The sequence below is a fragment of the Capsicum annuum genome, chromosome 7 (assembly GCF_002878395.1).
Source record: "Capsicum annuum cultivar UCD-10X-F1 chromosome 7, UCD10Xv1.1, whole genome shotgun sequence".
Classification (NCBI taxonomy): domain Eukaryota; kingdom Viridiplantae; phylum Streptophyta; class Magnoliopsida; order Solanales; family Solanaceae; genus Capsicum; species Capsicum annuum.
This window is the reverse complement of record NC_061117.1, coordinates 226,720,080-226,737,530: the sequence shown is the minus strand read 5'-3', so window position 1 is coordinate 226,737,530 and position 17,451 is coordinate 226,720,080. Positions and strand designations below refer to the sequence as shown.

The following is a 17,451-nucleotide window of genomic DNA, read 5'->3' as shown; positions in this document are numbered from 1 at the left end:
TTGTCTAGTGATTATCTTTTTGACAACAAGAATCTCATAGCGGATGTAGAGTGTGAATTACGTTGCTATCAACTAAGACAATTACGTGCACTGAAAATGACAAACCACAAATAATTCATCTAAAATGGTGTTTGTTGAGCGTACTTGTGCTATACAAATGAAATCAAACCAGAGGTTATCTGAACATGGAAAACAAATATGGAGAAGTTGACAAAGGATTTAGTAAATTTTTTTACCGCCAAAGTACTGTCCGAACTACATTTAATTCATTATTTTAATTTTTAGTTGCTAGTATGTTGAATCCTTTTTTTTATAATTTATGGACCTAGAAATTTTATTACCTTTGTTAATTTCGTAATGTTCTAATATCGGTAATTGATAAAATCTTATTAATAACAATCGACTTATAAATTATATATCGAAAAGTAACTTATTAGTCACATTTTAAATACATGAATATTTTTTATTTACATTTATAAATGTGATGTATGATATTTATAATTTGCTTTTATGAAATGCTATTTACAAGTCACCTTAACGAGATGTGATTTATCCGCATTTTTTATATTTGATTTATGATTCTTATCAGTTGCTTTTATGAAATCAATTTACGCCTTTGATATTTTAAATAATTGAAATTGCCTCATTAATGTAATTATCGATGACTTGTCAATTAAATTTTTTTATCTATTTTTTTTTATAAGATTATATTTAATAAGTTCTAATCATAAAATACAAATTTAATAACATTCCTTTTTGTTGTTTACTTTTATATTTTTGCTTATTATACCCACTATCCTCTTGATAGCATCCAAGAACACAAGCTCTCGAGGAATACGAGGTAAATTTTGCTTGGAGATATCTGCCTTCTGAACTTGCCTGCTCTTGTGAAAAAGTCAGTTCATAAAAAAAAAAAAAAAAACCTGTTATCTACAAATATAAAAATATTAAAGCAAGAGAGAGAGCACGAATAGAGGAAGAGGCTTTGTATCCGGTTTGGACTGGTGGACCCCAATGTCCGTCACGTTGAAATTGAATTGATTTGAAGCTGAAAATAAAAGAAAAAGGAAAGTTGAGGGTCGGGTCCCTGAGCATAGAGGGGGAGATTGGAACACCGACGAAACCCTAGCAACAGAATCTCTCCCCGGACGGGTAGCAAGTTATCTCTCCATCGATCGTTGCCCCTTCCCGAAAAGATGGTCAGTGCTAGGATATCTGTTTGCTACTCAATTCTCAATTATGGCAAGCAGAGCTGAGCTGCCTATTCATTATCTTTTTAATTCTCTATTTATTTTATGTGCAAGTCTCCTTATTTTTCACATCTGCTTAGCAGAACAAGCTAGGAGTAGGGCGCCGGGACAAAGTTCAGCAGTTTATGACCATAACTGGGGCGAGGTAGCTATCTTTTAAGTATATCTATCTTCATTCCCTAACTTACTCTCTTGCACAATTCGCATACTTTCTTTTGTCTAATCAAGCAAGCAAGTTCAGCCTATAAACCTGTTAGGAATGTTTGTCTAGTACACACTGATAACTCTCCATCATCTTATTTGTACACAGTGAAAAAGTTGCTCTTCAGGCTTTGAAGGTTTGTGATTGGAGTCTTGAAGGAGCATTTGATGTCTTTTATAGCCAGTCACAAGTCAAGTCTTCTGCTGACACGAGGCGGTTGGAGGAGCTTTACAATAGATACAAAGGCAAGCTTAGTATCATTACATATTTCATAACTAGATACCACTTTTTTGGTATTTCAATTTATTGTTTGCTCTCTTGACATTATGTAGTTTTGATATTCTCTATCAAGAAACAAAAAGATTTGAGTTATTTTGATTTAACTTTGTTCTTTTATTGAGTACTAGTTTTTGCGCGCATTTTGCACGTGTACCGTGTCACGTCAATGAGTGAAAACATTGTGTGTCCCACAAACATTAATAAAATGTGTTTGACTTGCAAAATAATAATTAAAGGTAAATGTGTAAGTTCTTGAAAATAATGAATGGTGATCCTGTGTAGTTAACCCAACAAAGAGATTATCCTACGCATAGAGTTCCTCGGATGCCTTATTATATTATTATCTTGATATGAGGGTTCTGTATCTGCTTTAGAGGCATAGGCAAAGTAGCACAAAATGACATTTAGCACAATCATGCTTGCTAGGTCCTATGGTTGTTTAATTCAGCCCAAACTCATGTCCGACCCAAGTTTTAGTGGGTTGGGCATGCGCTACGTTACAAATGGGTTATGTTTGGGCACAACTCATCTTAACCCATGACAAAAGCTAGCCAAACTCAACCCATGAAGCAGCCCAAAATCAACCTGTCACTGTTCAAACTTCAACCCTAATAGGTAGAGTTCAACTCATGACTATCCAAGATAGATACAAGTGTTATACCTCCTTCAATTCATGTCTGGAAGTGGTATTCTGTCATCCATTTATATTATCTAGATATTTACTGGAGTTTTTGGTGTGAAAAGTTTTTAGTCGAACATGCAGACCAACACGTGTGCTGTTATCAATAGGGAATGCTGTTATCAAAAAAGGTAAACATATACCATTTATCAAAACATACGAAGTATTAAAGATATTTGTTATTCGTAAAGATAGTGTGGACAATACCACTATAACAACTTAGTTCCTAAAAATAATTTAATAAATGGAACTATGTATAAGCCTAAAATTTCGGACTTCAAAATTAAATAAAATTCTACCTTGCATAATTTTTGTTCTTATTTGAACTATATAACATAATGGAAGAATGACCTGGAAGACCCTTATACTCGATTCAGGTTGTCAGCTGGACCCTTCTACTTATGACTTTGCCAATTGAACACTTAAACTCAATAGAACATAGTATTTTAAACCCTTTTCTTATCAGGTCAGTGTGCGTGTAATACAATCAATTACACACGGAATTCCAAGTCATATTTTGATGACGCCTAGGAAGGGCAGCCCGGTGCACTAAAGCTCCCACTATACGCAGGGTCCGGGAAAAGTCCTGACCTCAAGTATCTATTGTACACAACCTTACCTTGCATTTCTGTCAGAGGCTGTTTCCAAGGTTTGAACCCGTGACCTCCTAATCACATGGCAGCAACTTTACCAGTTACTTCAAGGCTCCCCTTGAAAATAAATGTTATTAGCTGGTTTTGAACCCACATCTCGAGGGAGAGGAGGCTTCGCGCGCCCGTCAGGAACCAATGAACCATCTGTGTTCCTTTTTTAGTGACGCCTAAGAAATTAAATATTTTTAAAAAACAAATGGACCATTTTTGCAAATATGGAACTCTTCAACAATTATTTCTCCGTACTCGCTCACAAATTGAGCACCAAATTCATGTCAATAGGTGGAATTCTTTCCATGTGACTTGAAATTTCAATTACAAGTTCACAAACACTAATCCCAGCCAAATCCAATCACAATTTTGAATTATTTTCACAAATTCAGAAGACTCATTTGTTATTCTTCAAGTTTCCTCAAGCTTATTAATGGAGTTTTTTAATCTTTCAATTCAATACCCACCATCATCTTTCAAGTTAACTAAACAATAGTATCCCAAGCACAATATCTAGTTTGATAAGAGTGTAGCAGTAAAAATTAGTTGTAAAATTCCACATCTTTTAGCCTTATGGCTACCAATCAAGTACTAGATCGTGACCTTCACTTAACAATCTTAAAAACAAATTTGGAAAATGGACACTATTTTCTAGATATAAAGCTGTATGGCTGTAAACAAAAGCAGCTGAGATTTTACTATTGTTACTGGAAATTTAAAGCAGACTATTTGCATCATCATGCATCTTTTACACATGACTATCACGACACATCTGGTTTGTTTTTAACTTGCATTTTCTTATTGATTATTGTTTTTTTGACATTCTTTCTTTTGCAGACCCATATTCTGACATGATTTTGGCTGATGGGATTAGCCTCCTTTGCAATGACATTCAGGTGGGGGCAGTCTAGTTGGTTAATATATTGAGTCGAGGGCTGAAGCTTAATACACCACCATCATGGTGGACTTTTTGATTAAAATAAAGAAGACCACTTATTATATTGTTATTGTTATCAGACCAATTCTTTTAGAGTTTTGTAGTTTTAGTTGGTTGTATAATTTTTCCTTTCAAACTTGTTCTAAATGATGTGTAGGTATATTGCACTTTTAGCTTCTCCCACCTATTTTCTACTCTGTTTATTTCTTATTATGGTTGAGTAAATTTTAACTCTTTGATTTATTGTCAGGTTGATCCTCAGGATATAGTTATGGTATGCACTATTAACTTTAAACCTTTCGTCTACTTGTCTATTTCTATCTCGATGTTCCCTTTTAAGGATTCATTTTGGAGGGAGGATTTCGCTCAAAGAAGATATGTATCAATAGAATTATTGTGAAGAAGTAGTTGCATTGAAAAGCTACCACCTATTATACTCTTAGGGATCGTTTGGAATGAGGGTTAAGGGATGATCATCGCGTGATAAAATGTAAGATTATTTTATCATGCGTGCGTTTGGTTAGGAGTATTATTTAGTCTTAGGATTATTTATCCCAAAACATTTGTACTACAATGTTAGGCTAAGTTATCTCATATATATGGAGGGATAGCTAATACCATGGGATATGTCAATACATCGGATAACTTTATCTATTTCATCCCTTATACCAAACACCCCCTTAGAGTGGGCCATAGGGCTTTTTAAACTTTAAGGTGATGCAATTGCCCTTTGACTTCATCAATTCCGATAGTTGTTCCTGATTTCTGATGAATTTACGATCAAAAGAATGGCACGACAGTAAAATTGAAGCCAAAGAATCAATTATGTTTTTCTGATTTAGATGGTGATTTTTGTGTGATATCTCGTTACTTGAGCCGGGGGTCTTTCGGAAACAGCCTTTCTACCTCATCAGAGGTAGAGGTATGGACTGCGTACATCTTACCCCCCCAGACCCCACTAAGTGGGAATACACTGGGTTTGTTGTTGTTGTTGTTGTTGATTTAGATGGTGATTGCACACCCAAGGGTGTGATTCAGTGGTCAATGAAGTGGGTTGAGAGCCGTGAGGTCTTAGGTTCAAATTCCAGTAGAGACCAACACGAGGTGATTCCTTCCTATCTGTCCTAGTCTTCGTGGCTAGAGTTATCTGACACATGTTGCTACATGTTGCTGGTGGGAGGCGACATGTACTTGCCTGGACATCACAATTATTAGTTAAAAAAAATTAAGATGGTGATTTTTCACTTATGGGACATGTTTTAAATTTCTCTTTTGTTATATAATTTATCCAAGTATCTTAAAAGACGAAAATTATAACAATAATAATTATTACTCACAATAATAATAGTAGTAGTAGTAGTAGTAGTAGTAATAATAATAATAATAATAATAATCTGTAGAATAATATTCCTGCCTATTCCAAATGAGTAATAAAAACCGAGAAAGATGAAAAGAAAAATGGAAAAAAACATTTAGGAGCTGCTTGATATTTGATTGACACAAACGTTTGAATTCAATTTCAGTTGGTTCTTTCATGGCACATGAAAGCTGCAACCATGTGTGAATTCTCCAAACAGGAGTTCATTAGTGGATTACAATCTCTCGGGTAAGCCTAGGTTAAGACCTGTTGACTTCTATACTATTTTCTCTTTTACGCTGTCTGCTGCAAATGTTAGATGCTTGATCTAATGAGGCTGTCTCCTGAATGGCAGAATAGATTCATTGGAAAAGCTCAGAGAAAAATTGCCCTTTATGCGTTCAGAGATGAGAGATGAACGTATGTGATGACATGGAACTCTCCTTGTGGTGTTTTTTATTTTTGATCAAGTCCTCTTTTGTTGTTAAAGAAAATTTAGCCTTGTTTTGATATTTTCTCTTATATAAATTCTTATTCTGGATATAAGCTCTTTTAACTTTTGATTTGATTTATATTTAATCAGATGAAAGTTCTGACTTTTAGTTTTTTATTTTACTTTCTTCAGATAAGTTTCGAGAGATTTACAACTTTGCTTTCAGCTGGGCAAAGGAGAAGGTTTGTCTTACTGATCCCTCTCCTTTCCCTCTCTAATTCAAAGGCTGTTTGGGTTTTGCTTGTTTGGATTGATCAATATGAATTAAGAATATTTAGGCTTACCCTTCCTTTTTCCTAATCCCACTTTTGTGCATTCATTTCATCTTGTCAAATACTAGTGATATTGATTATGGTTTCTATGAGACAGCAACAAATCACTTGTTTGATGACCATGTTGAAGTATTTCTTTTTCTTTTATTTTTTCTGTTTTCAGTTAAAACAAACATCAAATCTAAGTTTCTCAAATTGGTACCTCAGTAGGAGGTATTTAAGCCTGTATACTACTTAGTCTAAATGAATAGCCGTATTTCACAAGCTACTTGGTGTCTTATCTTGTAGCAAGCATCTGCTTTTAACTCTTGATGCGGGTTCGGAGGCACACGATAATCTAAAACAAACCAAACCACCTTTATTTTAGGTCCGTCACAATTCTCCAATGGTTTTGAATTCCAAATGAAAATTGTCATTATAAAAAGTTTTAAATGTTATCAGTGCATGCTATGTTGATGCATGCTAGGCCAAGACAAAGCAAGGGGGAAAATGACTTTTGGTCAATGTTAAAGCTTATGTCTTCCTAGTAAACCAAGAAAAAGTAAAAAGGTTTACTTACTCAAACTGCTGCCTGTCTATGGATGTTTCTCTTTATCTCTATGGTGGAGGGGAAAATTGAATACAAATATTGGTCAGTCGGATATGTTTACAAAAATGCTTATGTTTGAAGTCCTTTGCGTAAAGGAATTAACTGTATAACCTTAAAACAACTCTGTAACATATAGCTGAGATGATCAAAACTGCAAAATGTAACATTTGCAGCAACTGTTTATCTTTGCTGCTCTTCTTTGCTCTGTATTAGTTCTACTTACCGTTTCCTTCAAGCAGGAAGCTCTCAGTATTTAGCCTTGTGTCTAAATTATTAAATCGTGGTTTTGGGAGGAGAATTTCTGAAGTTTCTCCAGTTTGCCTTTGGAATCTTACAGAGTCTTTTTTAGATAAGAATCTCGTCTTCTTTACTTTCAGGGTCAGAAATCTTTGGCCTTGGACACGGCTATTGGGATGTGGCAATTGCTGTTTGCTGAAAAACAGTGGCCATTGGTTGATCATTGGTGTCAGTTTCTACAGGTAGTTGAAAGGACGGGAATTTCTGAATTTTGTTGTTCACTGGATTGTGTTTGCTTCACGTACATGTCTCTAATCCATTTGTGTCTGCATCTGTATCTACCTTGGGTCTTTATTACCACAAACTTAAAACTAATCTGCTCTTAGAAAGCTAAGTTGCTCTGACTCTTCAAAAATGTCTACGGGTGCATGTCGGATCCTCCAAAAATAGTGTATTTCTGAAGGATCCGACACGAGTGCGGCAACACATTTGGAGAGTCCGAGCAACTTAGTTAGAAAGTATTATCCGCTTAAAGAGGATGCTATAACTCACCTCTACTCCCTAATCTGCCACGTATTCAGGCAAGGCATAACAAAGCTATTTCACGGGATACTTGGTCTCAGCTGCTGGAATTTGCAAGGGTAAGTTGCTCTTCATCTACTTTAGAGTATTATCTTTTGAGCTCACTCACCATACATCCATTACCACCTTCCCGCTTCCATCTCTCCCGCTGTTTTTATGTTAAAAGTTTTACATCAGTATATATTACCTAAATTGACATTTGTGATTATCAATGCAGAATGTGGACCCTGCATTATCAAATTATGATGCTGAAGGTGCATGGCCGTATCTTATAGATGAGTTTGTTGAGTACTTGACTGAAAATAATATTGTCCAAATTGGTCAAATGAGTGATTGGAGTCAGAAATGCTGAGGTTTTGCCGCAGTCTACCGTTCTGTGTAATGTTATATTATTTGTTGTTTGAACTGTTTTCGAGTTTTCAAGAACAAATTCATGTACAAAATACCTGAGGAAAGAACTACTACTCTAAATGCAAAGTTGTCTTGATTTGGATTTCTTGGACAAATTAAAAGACTTGTACATGGGAGTGAATCACTAGAGCCCCAGGAGAAGCAAAAAATGGAGGAGCCAATGTTATTTCCCAGATGTTAGTCTAACAATGTAAGAAATTCAAGCTAACTTCCATATTCTGTCATTTGCCTACGCTGGTTGATCATCCACAAAGGGGGAAAAAAGGGCAAGTATCACTAGGTACTTGAACTCAATTGCACTCGGAAAGGGGAACTAAAGCTTAACACACTCCATAGCCATGTCAAATACAAGTACCTCATAGCCAGTGCTCTATGAGGTCCAACACTCGATGACTGCAGAATGGTGTCAACGATTTATGGAATATGACGAGTTCGTCTGCATTTTTAATTCTTCTTTCTTGGAATTGGGTATCACGGCTGTAGGGAGAAGAGATGACAGGTTCAAAGAAGAAAGAGCATACTTGTAACCCCATCCATTGTTATACCAGGAGACAAGCTTGACGAAGGATTCACTCGAGCCTATCCCAGCTTTGTCGTCAAATATGCTTGACCTGCACATTAAAACAATCAGTTAATCATCCCTTCAAGATAACCAAATGCAGCATCTATTCTTACATCGTCCAAAAATTAACTCTATTTGCAGTCCACCCTTCGAGTCGAGAGTTGCTTATCATGTATTCGTGCCGTCCAAAAGAATGGCAGGTAGATTCACAGTACTCTTTTTAAAAGAATTTCTCGTTGACCAACAGAATCATTTGAGACGAACCTGCGAAACCCAGTTATTATTACTGATCGCGAGAGAAGCAAAAACAGATCTCCTGTATGATTTATTTAGTAACTAGTTGTACTAGGGATGATGTTGTGCCCAGTATCACGGCCTCCTCAACAGTCTTAATCTTGTGTGCGTAGCCAACTCTGGATTTTCATAATTAAAAAGGAATTGGAATGAAAACAAGAAGAGTACTAATTATACGTACGTATAAGAAAGAAAGAGAGTTGCATGCACAGTTGTCATTAGCTAGTGATAAAGCCAAACCTTGGCAAGACAATTAGAGACCACATCGGTGGTTTTTGTTCCAAGTGTTCTCATTTACTCCGACCACAAACATACATAGGCGCATCAGCTGATGGAGCTGATATTAAAACCTTGTGGCACCACCTGCGGTGACCTGCCTGCGTTATCAATTACTAATATAAAAGTGCCAAAATGAATTAAAGAAAAGGATAAATATATAGATATGATTCAACCGTCCGCTTCAAATCTCATTTATACCATTGTTATATCAACTCCGATCTATGTACTTAAGTTTTAAAAAATACGTACTAGGGGTAAACACTATAATTGAACTGCGAATACGTTTGTCAAGTCTCTCTATATTAGTTATTTAAAATCAAACATTTGAATTCGTCATATATATTTTAGACAAATGAGCGCTTAGTCTAACAATTTGACATGGAAGGAAATATAGAAAAAAAAGGGGGACTAAAATGAAATGAAATTGGTATATTTGGGATAAAGGATAAAGGGTGAAGCAGAAAGTGTGGGGTGAAGAGCGTGTGTAGTACGTTTGTAAGCAATGTGAGAGTCCAACTAACTAACTAATTAACCACCCCACCAGAAGCCCCTTTATTGTTTGTAGGTAGAGGGAAACCAAATAAAGCAAATTTAAGGCATCCCATCCCATCGGAGACAAGGAGGCAAAGAGGCTCTCCCTCTTCCTCCTCCTCTGGTAAATACTCTTACCTTTTTCTCTGCGTAGCATGTATTTGATCATTCATTCATATGTTTATTTATTCACATTTCATCATTTCTAGAACGGACGAGCGACATTATCTATTCATTTTACATGCGACCTCACGCAATTATATATAATTATTTATTGCTCAGCTGATTCTCAAAATTAACCATCGGCTTGAAATTGAAAATGCCTTGTATTTGGTGGCCGCTGACACCTTAATCTTAAACGTACATGGCATTAAACAACTTTGGCAAAACCAAAGACATATGCTAACCGATTGTAGTACGTACATTTACATTTACATTTACATTTGGGAATGTACGGCTTGATGTTTTCCAGGAATTTTTCAATCTCATGAATCATGACTGTAGCTAGTGTTTTTCATTCTTACTTGCAGATTTTCATGCTTCCTCCTACATTGTTGGATAATTAAATTCAAAAATATAATGGCTTCCGTTAGCTTCAAATACTGGAATGATTGTGTGGATCCTCATGATCTGGAAGCTATGTGGGCCGATCCAGATGTTCGAGCTGAATGGCTCAACGCCGGAGAAACTAAGGGATCAAAAGTCCACCTCTCCCGTGATCCTGATGGTCAGCCTTATCTAACCCAAATAGAAATGAAGGTTGATACATTCACACAATAATATGACTACTATTTCCTCAATTTTGCACTCAATTGGCCCCCCAAAAGTTAACAGAATTCTATGAAGAAATCCCAATCATGTTGATGAATAATAGAGATTGATTTCAACGCGTTACAATTCCACTAAACTCGTGTCTACATGCTAATACTATTTCCTCTATGTGTTAGTCTCTCCAACCAACTATGTCTTAGAATCTCTTCCACAAGTCGTGCTTAGCTTCTGGATTCGACAGAATTTTTGCCAATTATTCCTTCTATTGTTCTTTATGAAAGTTGTTTTGAATTTTGTCTTTACAGGCAGTAGCAGGTATTATCGTCCGAAGGCATTTTTTATCGCAGATTGATTCGGTATGATTTCCAAGATTTAGAATGTATATATAAAAACTACACGTTGTAGAGAATCAGTGGCCAGATTTAGCAAGTATTATTGCCCAAAAGTTTCTGTTTTTGGATCAAAAAGGGCACTGCATTATTGATGAAGTTGGAGTAGGGAATAGCGAGTCACTGGATTCCCAATTTTCAAAGGGGTTATGATAGTTTAAGTGTAGATGAGATAAATTGACGAGTCCATGTTTTTGTGCATGATAAGTGGCAAGTCATCTAAACATAGCATCAAGGTCTCGTTTTGTAGATCTCACTATGGAAGACATTTTTAATCATCAACAGCTAAAATACTCAAAAGTGTTTTGTTGTTTCAATTCCCTCTTCAACTGAATCCCTATTGCTTTTTGTAAATTTTAATCTTGGAGCTGAAACTTAACTTATGCTAACTTGTGGATGACCTTGTTTTTCTACCATTACATGCTTTGCACAAGTTGCATTCCATGAAGTCTAAGTCAGGACTTTTTACAAGTTCGTGCCTTATCTCCACTAGAATCTTTCATTGTCTCAACCTGCAACTATTGTTAGGTTGCTCAGTCAGAGGATGAGTCAATTGAGTTTAGAAATTATCAGCATTTTCTCTGTAGTTCTCCTATGAGGTTCCTTCGCATATTTTCAGGATATGCTTTGCGCTATTGCTGAGCTTGAAAGTGACCGGCAGCTTCTTGCAACACGGTACAATAAAAAGTCTAAAGAGGTTACTATGGGAATTATGCAGATTTTACCAAAAACTGCAGACTGGTTGGTGAGGTATTTGATTTTCTTTTTCCTTCTTGAGATTACGGGTTATTATGCGGATTTTGCCAAAAACTGTGGACTTGTCTTCTTTTTCTTTTTCGACTGAAACAAGCTTAAACTACAATTTGTTTCAGTGATTTGGGTTACCGGACATATGAGCTGGCAATGGATTCAAAACTGCTTTACAAGCCTTTTTTAAATGTATATCTTGGAGCTGCATATCTTAAGTGGTTATCAAATTATGAGCAAAAGTAAGTTCATATGGTTATTTGTACTTGTAGTATCTTCTTTCTATTTCATGTATCTTACATGTGTCTGTCCCACAAAATCCTAAAGATCTTGCACGCAAATGCCTAACTGTGGAGCTTTATGAACAGAGAGAGAAGTGAAGAATTCATGGTGAGAGCTTACAAGGGTGGTACTAAGAAGGCAACTCATAAGTCCACTTTACCATTTTGGAGAAGTTATCTCTCTGTCAAAGAGACCCTGCCATCGAGGTAGTTGTTCAGATGCCATGATATCGTTTCAGTTTGATCATTACTTTTTCTGAGTTTAAATAACATTAAGGACACGATAGTGCACCCCCGTAGTACTATATGGTTTGACATAGTGGGCATTATATCATATAAACAAGTTGTATAAACAAGTTGTATGCAAAGGAAGGCTGCCATAGGTATATACCTTTTCCGAAGACGTGTTTTGAAAAAAATAATTAGGGTCCTTATCATCTATTGACCTTCTGTAATTTTGTCGCTCGTGGTTATACAAAAAGAACTGAATATAATATTTACTGAAAAGTTTCACACTAAACAAATTTCTTAAGTTCAGTCACCTGTAGTGTCCACAACTCTCTACACATGATACCAAATGACCCAACACGATGCCAACTTTGCAATTGAATGCAGAAAATAGTATAATCTCATGTGATACTCGGGCACCACTTTAAATATATTTTCTTCCAAAGAGACATCAAGGTCTATTAGAGTTTATAAAACTCCCTATTAGAACAACATCAGGTCTTACTAGACCAGTGGAAAGCATGGTTTGAGGGAGTGGCCTGATCAACATTTCATTGCTGGAATAATTTGAGAAGGTTACTATAAAGTATTGAGGATATTTCAAATGAGGTCCTTGTATATTGTTACAGCCTGATGAGTCCCGCACACAGGCTTGATGTTCAATTCGGAAGATATAGAGGATCTGCTGTATAAATCAAATAAGGCTGGGTTAAAGCCAAGTGGAACTGAGGCTTAGAGTCGTCGTGATCTCATCTGAAAGGTTTGCTTATCATGTCTAGCCTGCTAATGTGGTATTGGGGAGAGTGCTATTTGAAAATTATGAGTTAAAATAACAAGGATGTGATGGGAGCATTTCTAGATTCAAGCCTCCATGAGCCATCTCTAGAGTTTCATTACCTGTCGATCCTTGATGAGGATGCAATCTTGGTAAAGGGTGCAGCCTACGACGCCAATTTTTGGTCTACCATTTAGGTGTATTCCTTTGTAAAACAAAATCTTCTATTCGAGATTTTTTTATGAATCTTCTATCAGTTGTAGTGACAAAGTGAAGGCATACTCTACACAAGGGTGTGGCCTAGTGGTTCAATGAAGTGGGATGCACACCATGAGGTTTCAGGTTCAATTCTCAGCAGAGACAAATAGTAAATGATTTCTTTCCAACTGTTCTGGTCTTGGTGGACCGAGTTACCTAGTACCTGTTGCTGGTGAGAGATGACAGGTATTCCGTGGATTTAGTCGAGTTGCGCGCAAGCTAGCTCGGACACCACGGTTATCAAAAAAAAAAAAGTGAAGGCATACTCTTCTTAGGCACCTTAGGTTCATGAGAAGGTTTAAATGCTACTGTAGGTATATGATTGTATTAGCATGCAAGATGATTATCTTCTTGACAATTTACTTGAACTGAGTAGATGCTTTTGATTTGTACATACTTCCATTTCTTAATAAGTAAATGGATGATGTACTTGTTCCTAATGTTGGTTGTACTATCTGTGACTTTTGCAGGAAAATATTTGACGTCAATCCTTTGCCCCCTTCATCTTCTGCTTCTGCAGTTCCTGAAAAGAAAGGTGTGTGAGCATAACTAATAAAGCATTCATCTCCTCTCTCTCTGTCCTGTTCTTGCAAAGTGCGTACAACCATTTATGTGAGAATATACAGTAGGATCACTTAAATGTGGTGCAAAGGGCGTGAAGCTTGATTACATTCTCTATATCAGTCCATTCAGTGCCTTAAGCAAGTGAAAAATTAGTACATGTCCAATTTAGTGTATGACAATCTCTTAGCGGCTATAGAGACTTAAAAGAGAAGAAAATCAGCACGTCTTTCCAGCAACATTTAGTATGTTTGGACCATCCTACAGCTGTAGAGGCTAGAGATATAAAATTAGCATGTTCATCATGTGACACTTATGCTCGAATATCCTTTGTGCTCTCTGAAAGATAGTTGATCATTGATGTTAAGAAATAGCTAGCCTCATTTAAATTTATGGGAAGGCCATGAAGGTTGATTACATTCTCTATATAAGTTCATTCAGTGCCTTAAGACATGAAGTGAATTTTTCAGATACTGTTGAGTTTATTTGATGGATAAATTAGAGTGAGATCTCTAATTTGTATGCTCAATAAACACAAATCAGCTTTGGTGAAATTTCTCCTTGTAACCCTTTCACGTAGGCATAACTAGATGAACCACATACTCTCTCTGTTTCTTCTTCTCTTACCGTATATCATAATTTGACTATCATTCTAAGATTAGAAGTATTACTCGGGCCTCCACAATGTAACAAATTGGTTCCAAACCTAGAGGCATTTTGTTCATATAGAGGTATGGTTTCCACTTATTTATACATTTTGATTGTGCGTCTCCATAAGTTCATAATGTTAACAACGAATACAGTGTGATTATGTGAGTTCTCTTGTATGCCCTAGCATTTTTGGGGTTCTGATGGATGTGTCATGTGAGGCGAGTTCCCCTATTTCAGCCACTTGTGAGTTTGCAATGAAATTTTCTATGTACCTAGTCATTTGTAGGGTTACAGTTGATGGAAAGTTCCCACACTTGAAGTTCTACCACTCAACTGGAAAGTTCTACCAGTGCTAGGATAAACTTGTACATTCCTTGTCTGCTCTTTTCTTTCCAGTATATTTTGGTTATGCTTATTTTTTTAGTATTCAATTTTATGCATCACGGCAGTTAGGAATTGAGAATCTATTTCTTTAGATCAAAGAAAGGTCTAGCTGTTGGACAAAATTCATCACAAAGCTAATTTGCATATTAAGTGGGATCCATAAATCATATATATACTGGTTAGAGTTAGCTACCCTGCATATGTTTTGGTTGAAGTGAAATTCAACCTCCTTGACCTGCGTACAAGTATAATTGGCTGTACCACATGACTCTTTGTGTCTCAATTTCTGCAACTGTTATTATCATATTTTGTTCAATCCCGAGTCAACGAAAAGTACCATTCAATCTTTTCCGCAACGGTAACAATCTCTTATATGTTTTTTCATTTGGTAAAGTCCAGTCAATACAACTTGGGACTCTAGAACTTCTGCAGAAGACATGGAAGAAATGTGGAATCATCCCAGCGTGAGCAAGGAGTGGATCAAGTCAGGAGAGAAAAAAGGCCATGTGCGCTTTTCTCATGATACTGAAAGGAGACCATATCTTTCTCGGGTGGAACTGAGGGTAAGAATGCATGGTTAGTATGCATAGAACTGTAAAATCTAGCAAGAGATGTTGGACGATTCCTGTCCTGGAGATTATGCCATTTGACTTTGATGATCTTCAATTGTTAAAACTAGCTATATTTTTCAGCTTAAACTGCTTGTACCAATTAGACTTGACAAACTGTAAGATCGTTTCTAGTTATATCTTGATAAACTGGAAACACGGAGAGCTATTTTGCAATCCGCTAAAATTGCAGCTTGTTAGAATTTTACTTCTATTTTGAGTATTTTCATTTTGGGAACTTTCTATGCCTGTTACATCTATTGAAGGGTAAACGTGTAACTTTTGACTTTTGCTGGAAACAGGTTCCTTTACCCATCATTACTAAGATTATGGATGTGAATTTTCTGCAAATTTTTAATTTCTAAATGATCTGAATTTCTGACATACCCATCTTGTTGCAGGCAGTTGCAGACGTAATTATTTCAAAATACTTCAGCACAAAACAGCTGAAACCTGTAAGTGACAGGTCCCTGGGGTACATCTCTTTTGAGCAAGAAGCTACTGAAGTGATTAAAGTTAACAAATAATACAGTATTGTTTATTGTAAAAGCTGTGCAGAGAATGAAGAGATATATATGAATGTAAAAGAGAGCGGTTAAGCTCAAATTTGGACAATTAAACAGGAAAAATTTGGATGTGATCACCGTTATAGAGAAATTTGTTGGTAGAAAGAAGAGGGGTCGAGGATTTCAAATTTCATCCCGCACCTGGCAATTTTAGTACATCGTAGTGATTAGTTTACAATCTAATGGAGTAATTTTTTGACCATCTAAAGGGGATTGCTAGAAGAATGTTTGTGTTCTTTCCCTCTTCCACCGCTTGGTTGAAAGAGTAAACATAATGATGATATTTCCTTTTTATTGCAGACTGTCATGTGTGCTGTTTCTGAGATCGTGGCCATGCGTTTTGTTGAGGGAATTGGACAGCGTACTGGATTAATGGGAATTGACTATCCGACGGCCCGCTGGCTTTACAAGTATGTGACCAATGCCATGTAAATTTTGGTTTGGTTTGATCTGGTCTGGTTTACTTTTTACTGTCCATTTCCTTTATCCTTTAGCAATTTGGTATTCTATGCTCACTTGGGTTAAGTTTCTCTAGTATTAGACTTCCTAAAATCTGTTCTCAGAGTTGCTTAACTAATTTGACAGTTGAAATAAGAAAAGAAGCAGCACAGAAGACCAATGAGATAAAATAATTTACTAATGTGTCTTCCAAACTTGTTTAACGTGAAAACTAGGGACTTGGGCTACAAGTCTTACGAAGTGGAGTCAGTTGAGGATCTTACAAAGCCATTTGTTTCCATGTACTTTGGCGCGGCCTATGTGGTTTGGCTGTCAGAGTATGAGGGAAGGTAAGTGCTTTATTGTTTTTACTCACTGAATTAGCACTTTGAGATACTACCACCATATATATAATTGATTGATTGGTTTTGGTGCGAAATATTTACTGTCAGAGAAAGGAATCTCCAGTTTGTTGTCCAGGCTTATCTTTCTGGACCCCAGAATGTGAACCTGCAGGAGACTGGTCCTATGTGGCTTAAATTTGAGGAAGCACTAAGCCGTTATGAAGATTTGAAAAGGTGGGCGGGCATTAGTTATATTTCTGATTCACTGTTCAAATGGCCTTGAATTCTGATGAAGGTTTGTATTTTCAGGGAAGCAGCTGGTAGTTGTACTATTTTGTGAAGTTGTAATAACCAAGTTCAACTATTTCACCATATCAATGAAGGGTTGCTTAGCGACAGAGAAAGGAAATATTTGCAACATCACTAGTGCAATGTACATTCCATGCAGTCTTGTTTGTTCTGACATTATTATATAAATTTTTCCTTGTATGTATTTGCGTCGTAAAACACCATTGTAAAATGTAATTACATTTACACGAGTGTTATCAATACGCTGAGATTCGTGTAAAAGTAACATTTCACTATATGTCTATATTCAAGCAGTTGCGGAGCTAATAAAAGGTCTAGTGAAATGGAAAAGGAGGTTTAAAAATTACTTGGAAGTGATAGATTAAAATCTCAAGATATTTTATTATTTTTCTCAATTGCCTGTACAAATTTATGGCTCTGCTACGGTATGGAAGAATGGATATGAACTCCGAATGACTCCAACGACTACTACTAATAATAAAATAGATAATGAAGCAAAGGGTGTATCTAGAATTTGAAATCAGTGCCAGTGGGAATTGAGAA

The 17,451-nt window shown here is 36.3% G+C and overlaps 2 protein-coding genes across 4 annotated transcripts; both read left to right on the top strand.

Annotated features, from left to right (window-relative positions):
* The first annotated feature begins 763 nt into the window (after nucleotides 1–763).
* Nucleotides 764–8,027, top strand: LOC107878926 (DCN1-like protein 1). 3 transcript variants are annotated; one of them, XM_047393413.1, is made up of 12 exons: nucleotides 764–1,199; nucleotides 1,334–1,395; nucleotides 1,561–1,697; nucleotides 2,476–2,541; nucleotides 3,892–3,950; nucleotides 4,242–4,265; nucleotides 5,515–5,597; nucleotides 5,704–5,768; nucleotides 5,974–6,023; nucleotides 7,080–7,181; nucleotides 7,521–7,580; nucleotides 7,739–8,027. In XM_047393413.1, exons 1-12 carry the CDS (start codon nucleotides 1,197–1,199, stop codon nucleotides 7,871–7,873), a joined length of 846 nt encoding a protein of 281 aa, XP_047249369.1. In that variant the 5' UTR covers nucleotides 764–1,196; the 3' UTR covers nucleotides 7,874–8,027. The 3 variants fall into 3 exon arrangements, with proteins under 3 accessions (XP_047249369.1, XP_016581595.1, XP_016581594.1); XM_016726109.2 differs by lacking the exon at nucleotides 2,476–2,541; XM_016726108.2 differs by lacking the exon at nucleotides 2,476–2,541 and having other exon boundaries at nucleotides 1,331–1,395.
* A 1,415-nt stretch (nucleotides 8,028–9,442) lies between these two features.
* LOC107878928 lies at nucleotides 9,443–17,254 on the top strand. The gene is made up of 13 exons (XM_016726110.2): nucleotides 9,443–9,722; nucleotides 10,129–10,357; nucleotides 10,675–10,725; nucleotides 11,378–11,508; nucleotides 11,631–11,747; nucleotides 11,874–11,993; nucleotides 13,518–13,582; nucleotides 15,043–15,206; nucleotides 15,653–15,706; nucleotides 16,118–16,227; nucleotides 16,492–16,605; nucleotides 16,708–16,833; nucleotides 16,909–17,254. The coding sequence occupies exons 2-13, from the start codon at nucleotides 10,178–10,180 to the stop codon at nucleotides 16,937–16,939; spliced, it is 1,263 nt and encodes a 420-aa protein (XP_016581596.1). The 5' UTR covers nucleotides 9,443–9,722; nucleotides 10,129–10,177; the 3' UTR covers nucleotides 16,940–17,254.
* Nucleotides 17,255–17,451: the final 197 nt, after the last annotated feature.

What these genes read in the sequence shown, in the direction of transcription:
- LOC107878926 (XM_047393413.1), top strand. An exon ending in AGTGGATTACAATCTCTCGG is followed by an intron (nt 5,598 to 5,703) that starts GTAAGCCTAGGT and finishes CCTGAATGGCAG; the next exon opens with AATAGATTCATTGGAAAAGC. An exon ending in TTCAGAGATGAGAGATGAAC is followed by an intron (nt 5,769 to 5,973) that starts GTATGTGATGAC and finishes TACTTTCTTCAG; the next exon opens with ATAAGTTTCGAGAGATTTAC.
- LOC107878928 (XM_016726110.2), top strand. Translation starts at nt 10,178, where the DNA reads ATGGCTTCCGTTAGCTTCAAATACTGGAATGATTGTGTGGATCCTCAT. An exon ending in ACTGCAGACTGGTTGGTGAG is followed by an intron (nt 11,509 to 11,630) that starts GTATTTGATTTT and finishes AATTTGTTTCAG; the next exon opens with TGATTTGGGTTACCGGACAT. An exon ending in TTTCTCGGGTGGAACTGAGG is followed by an intron (nt 15,207 to 15,652) that starts GTAAGAATGCAT and finishes ATCTTGTTGCAG; the next exon opens with GCAGTTGCAGACGTAATTAT.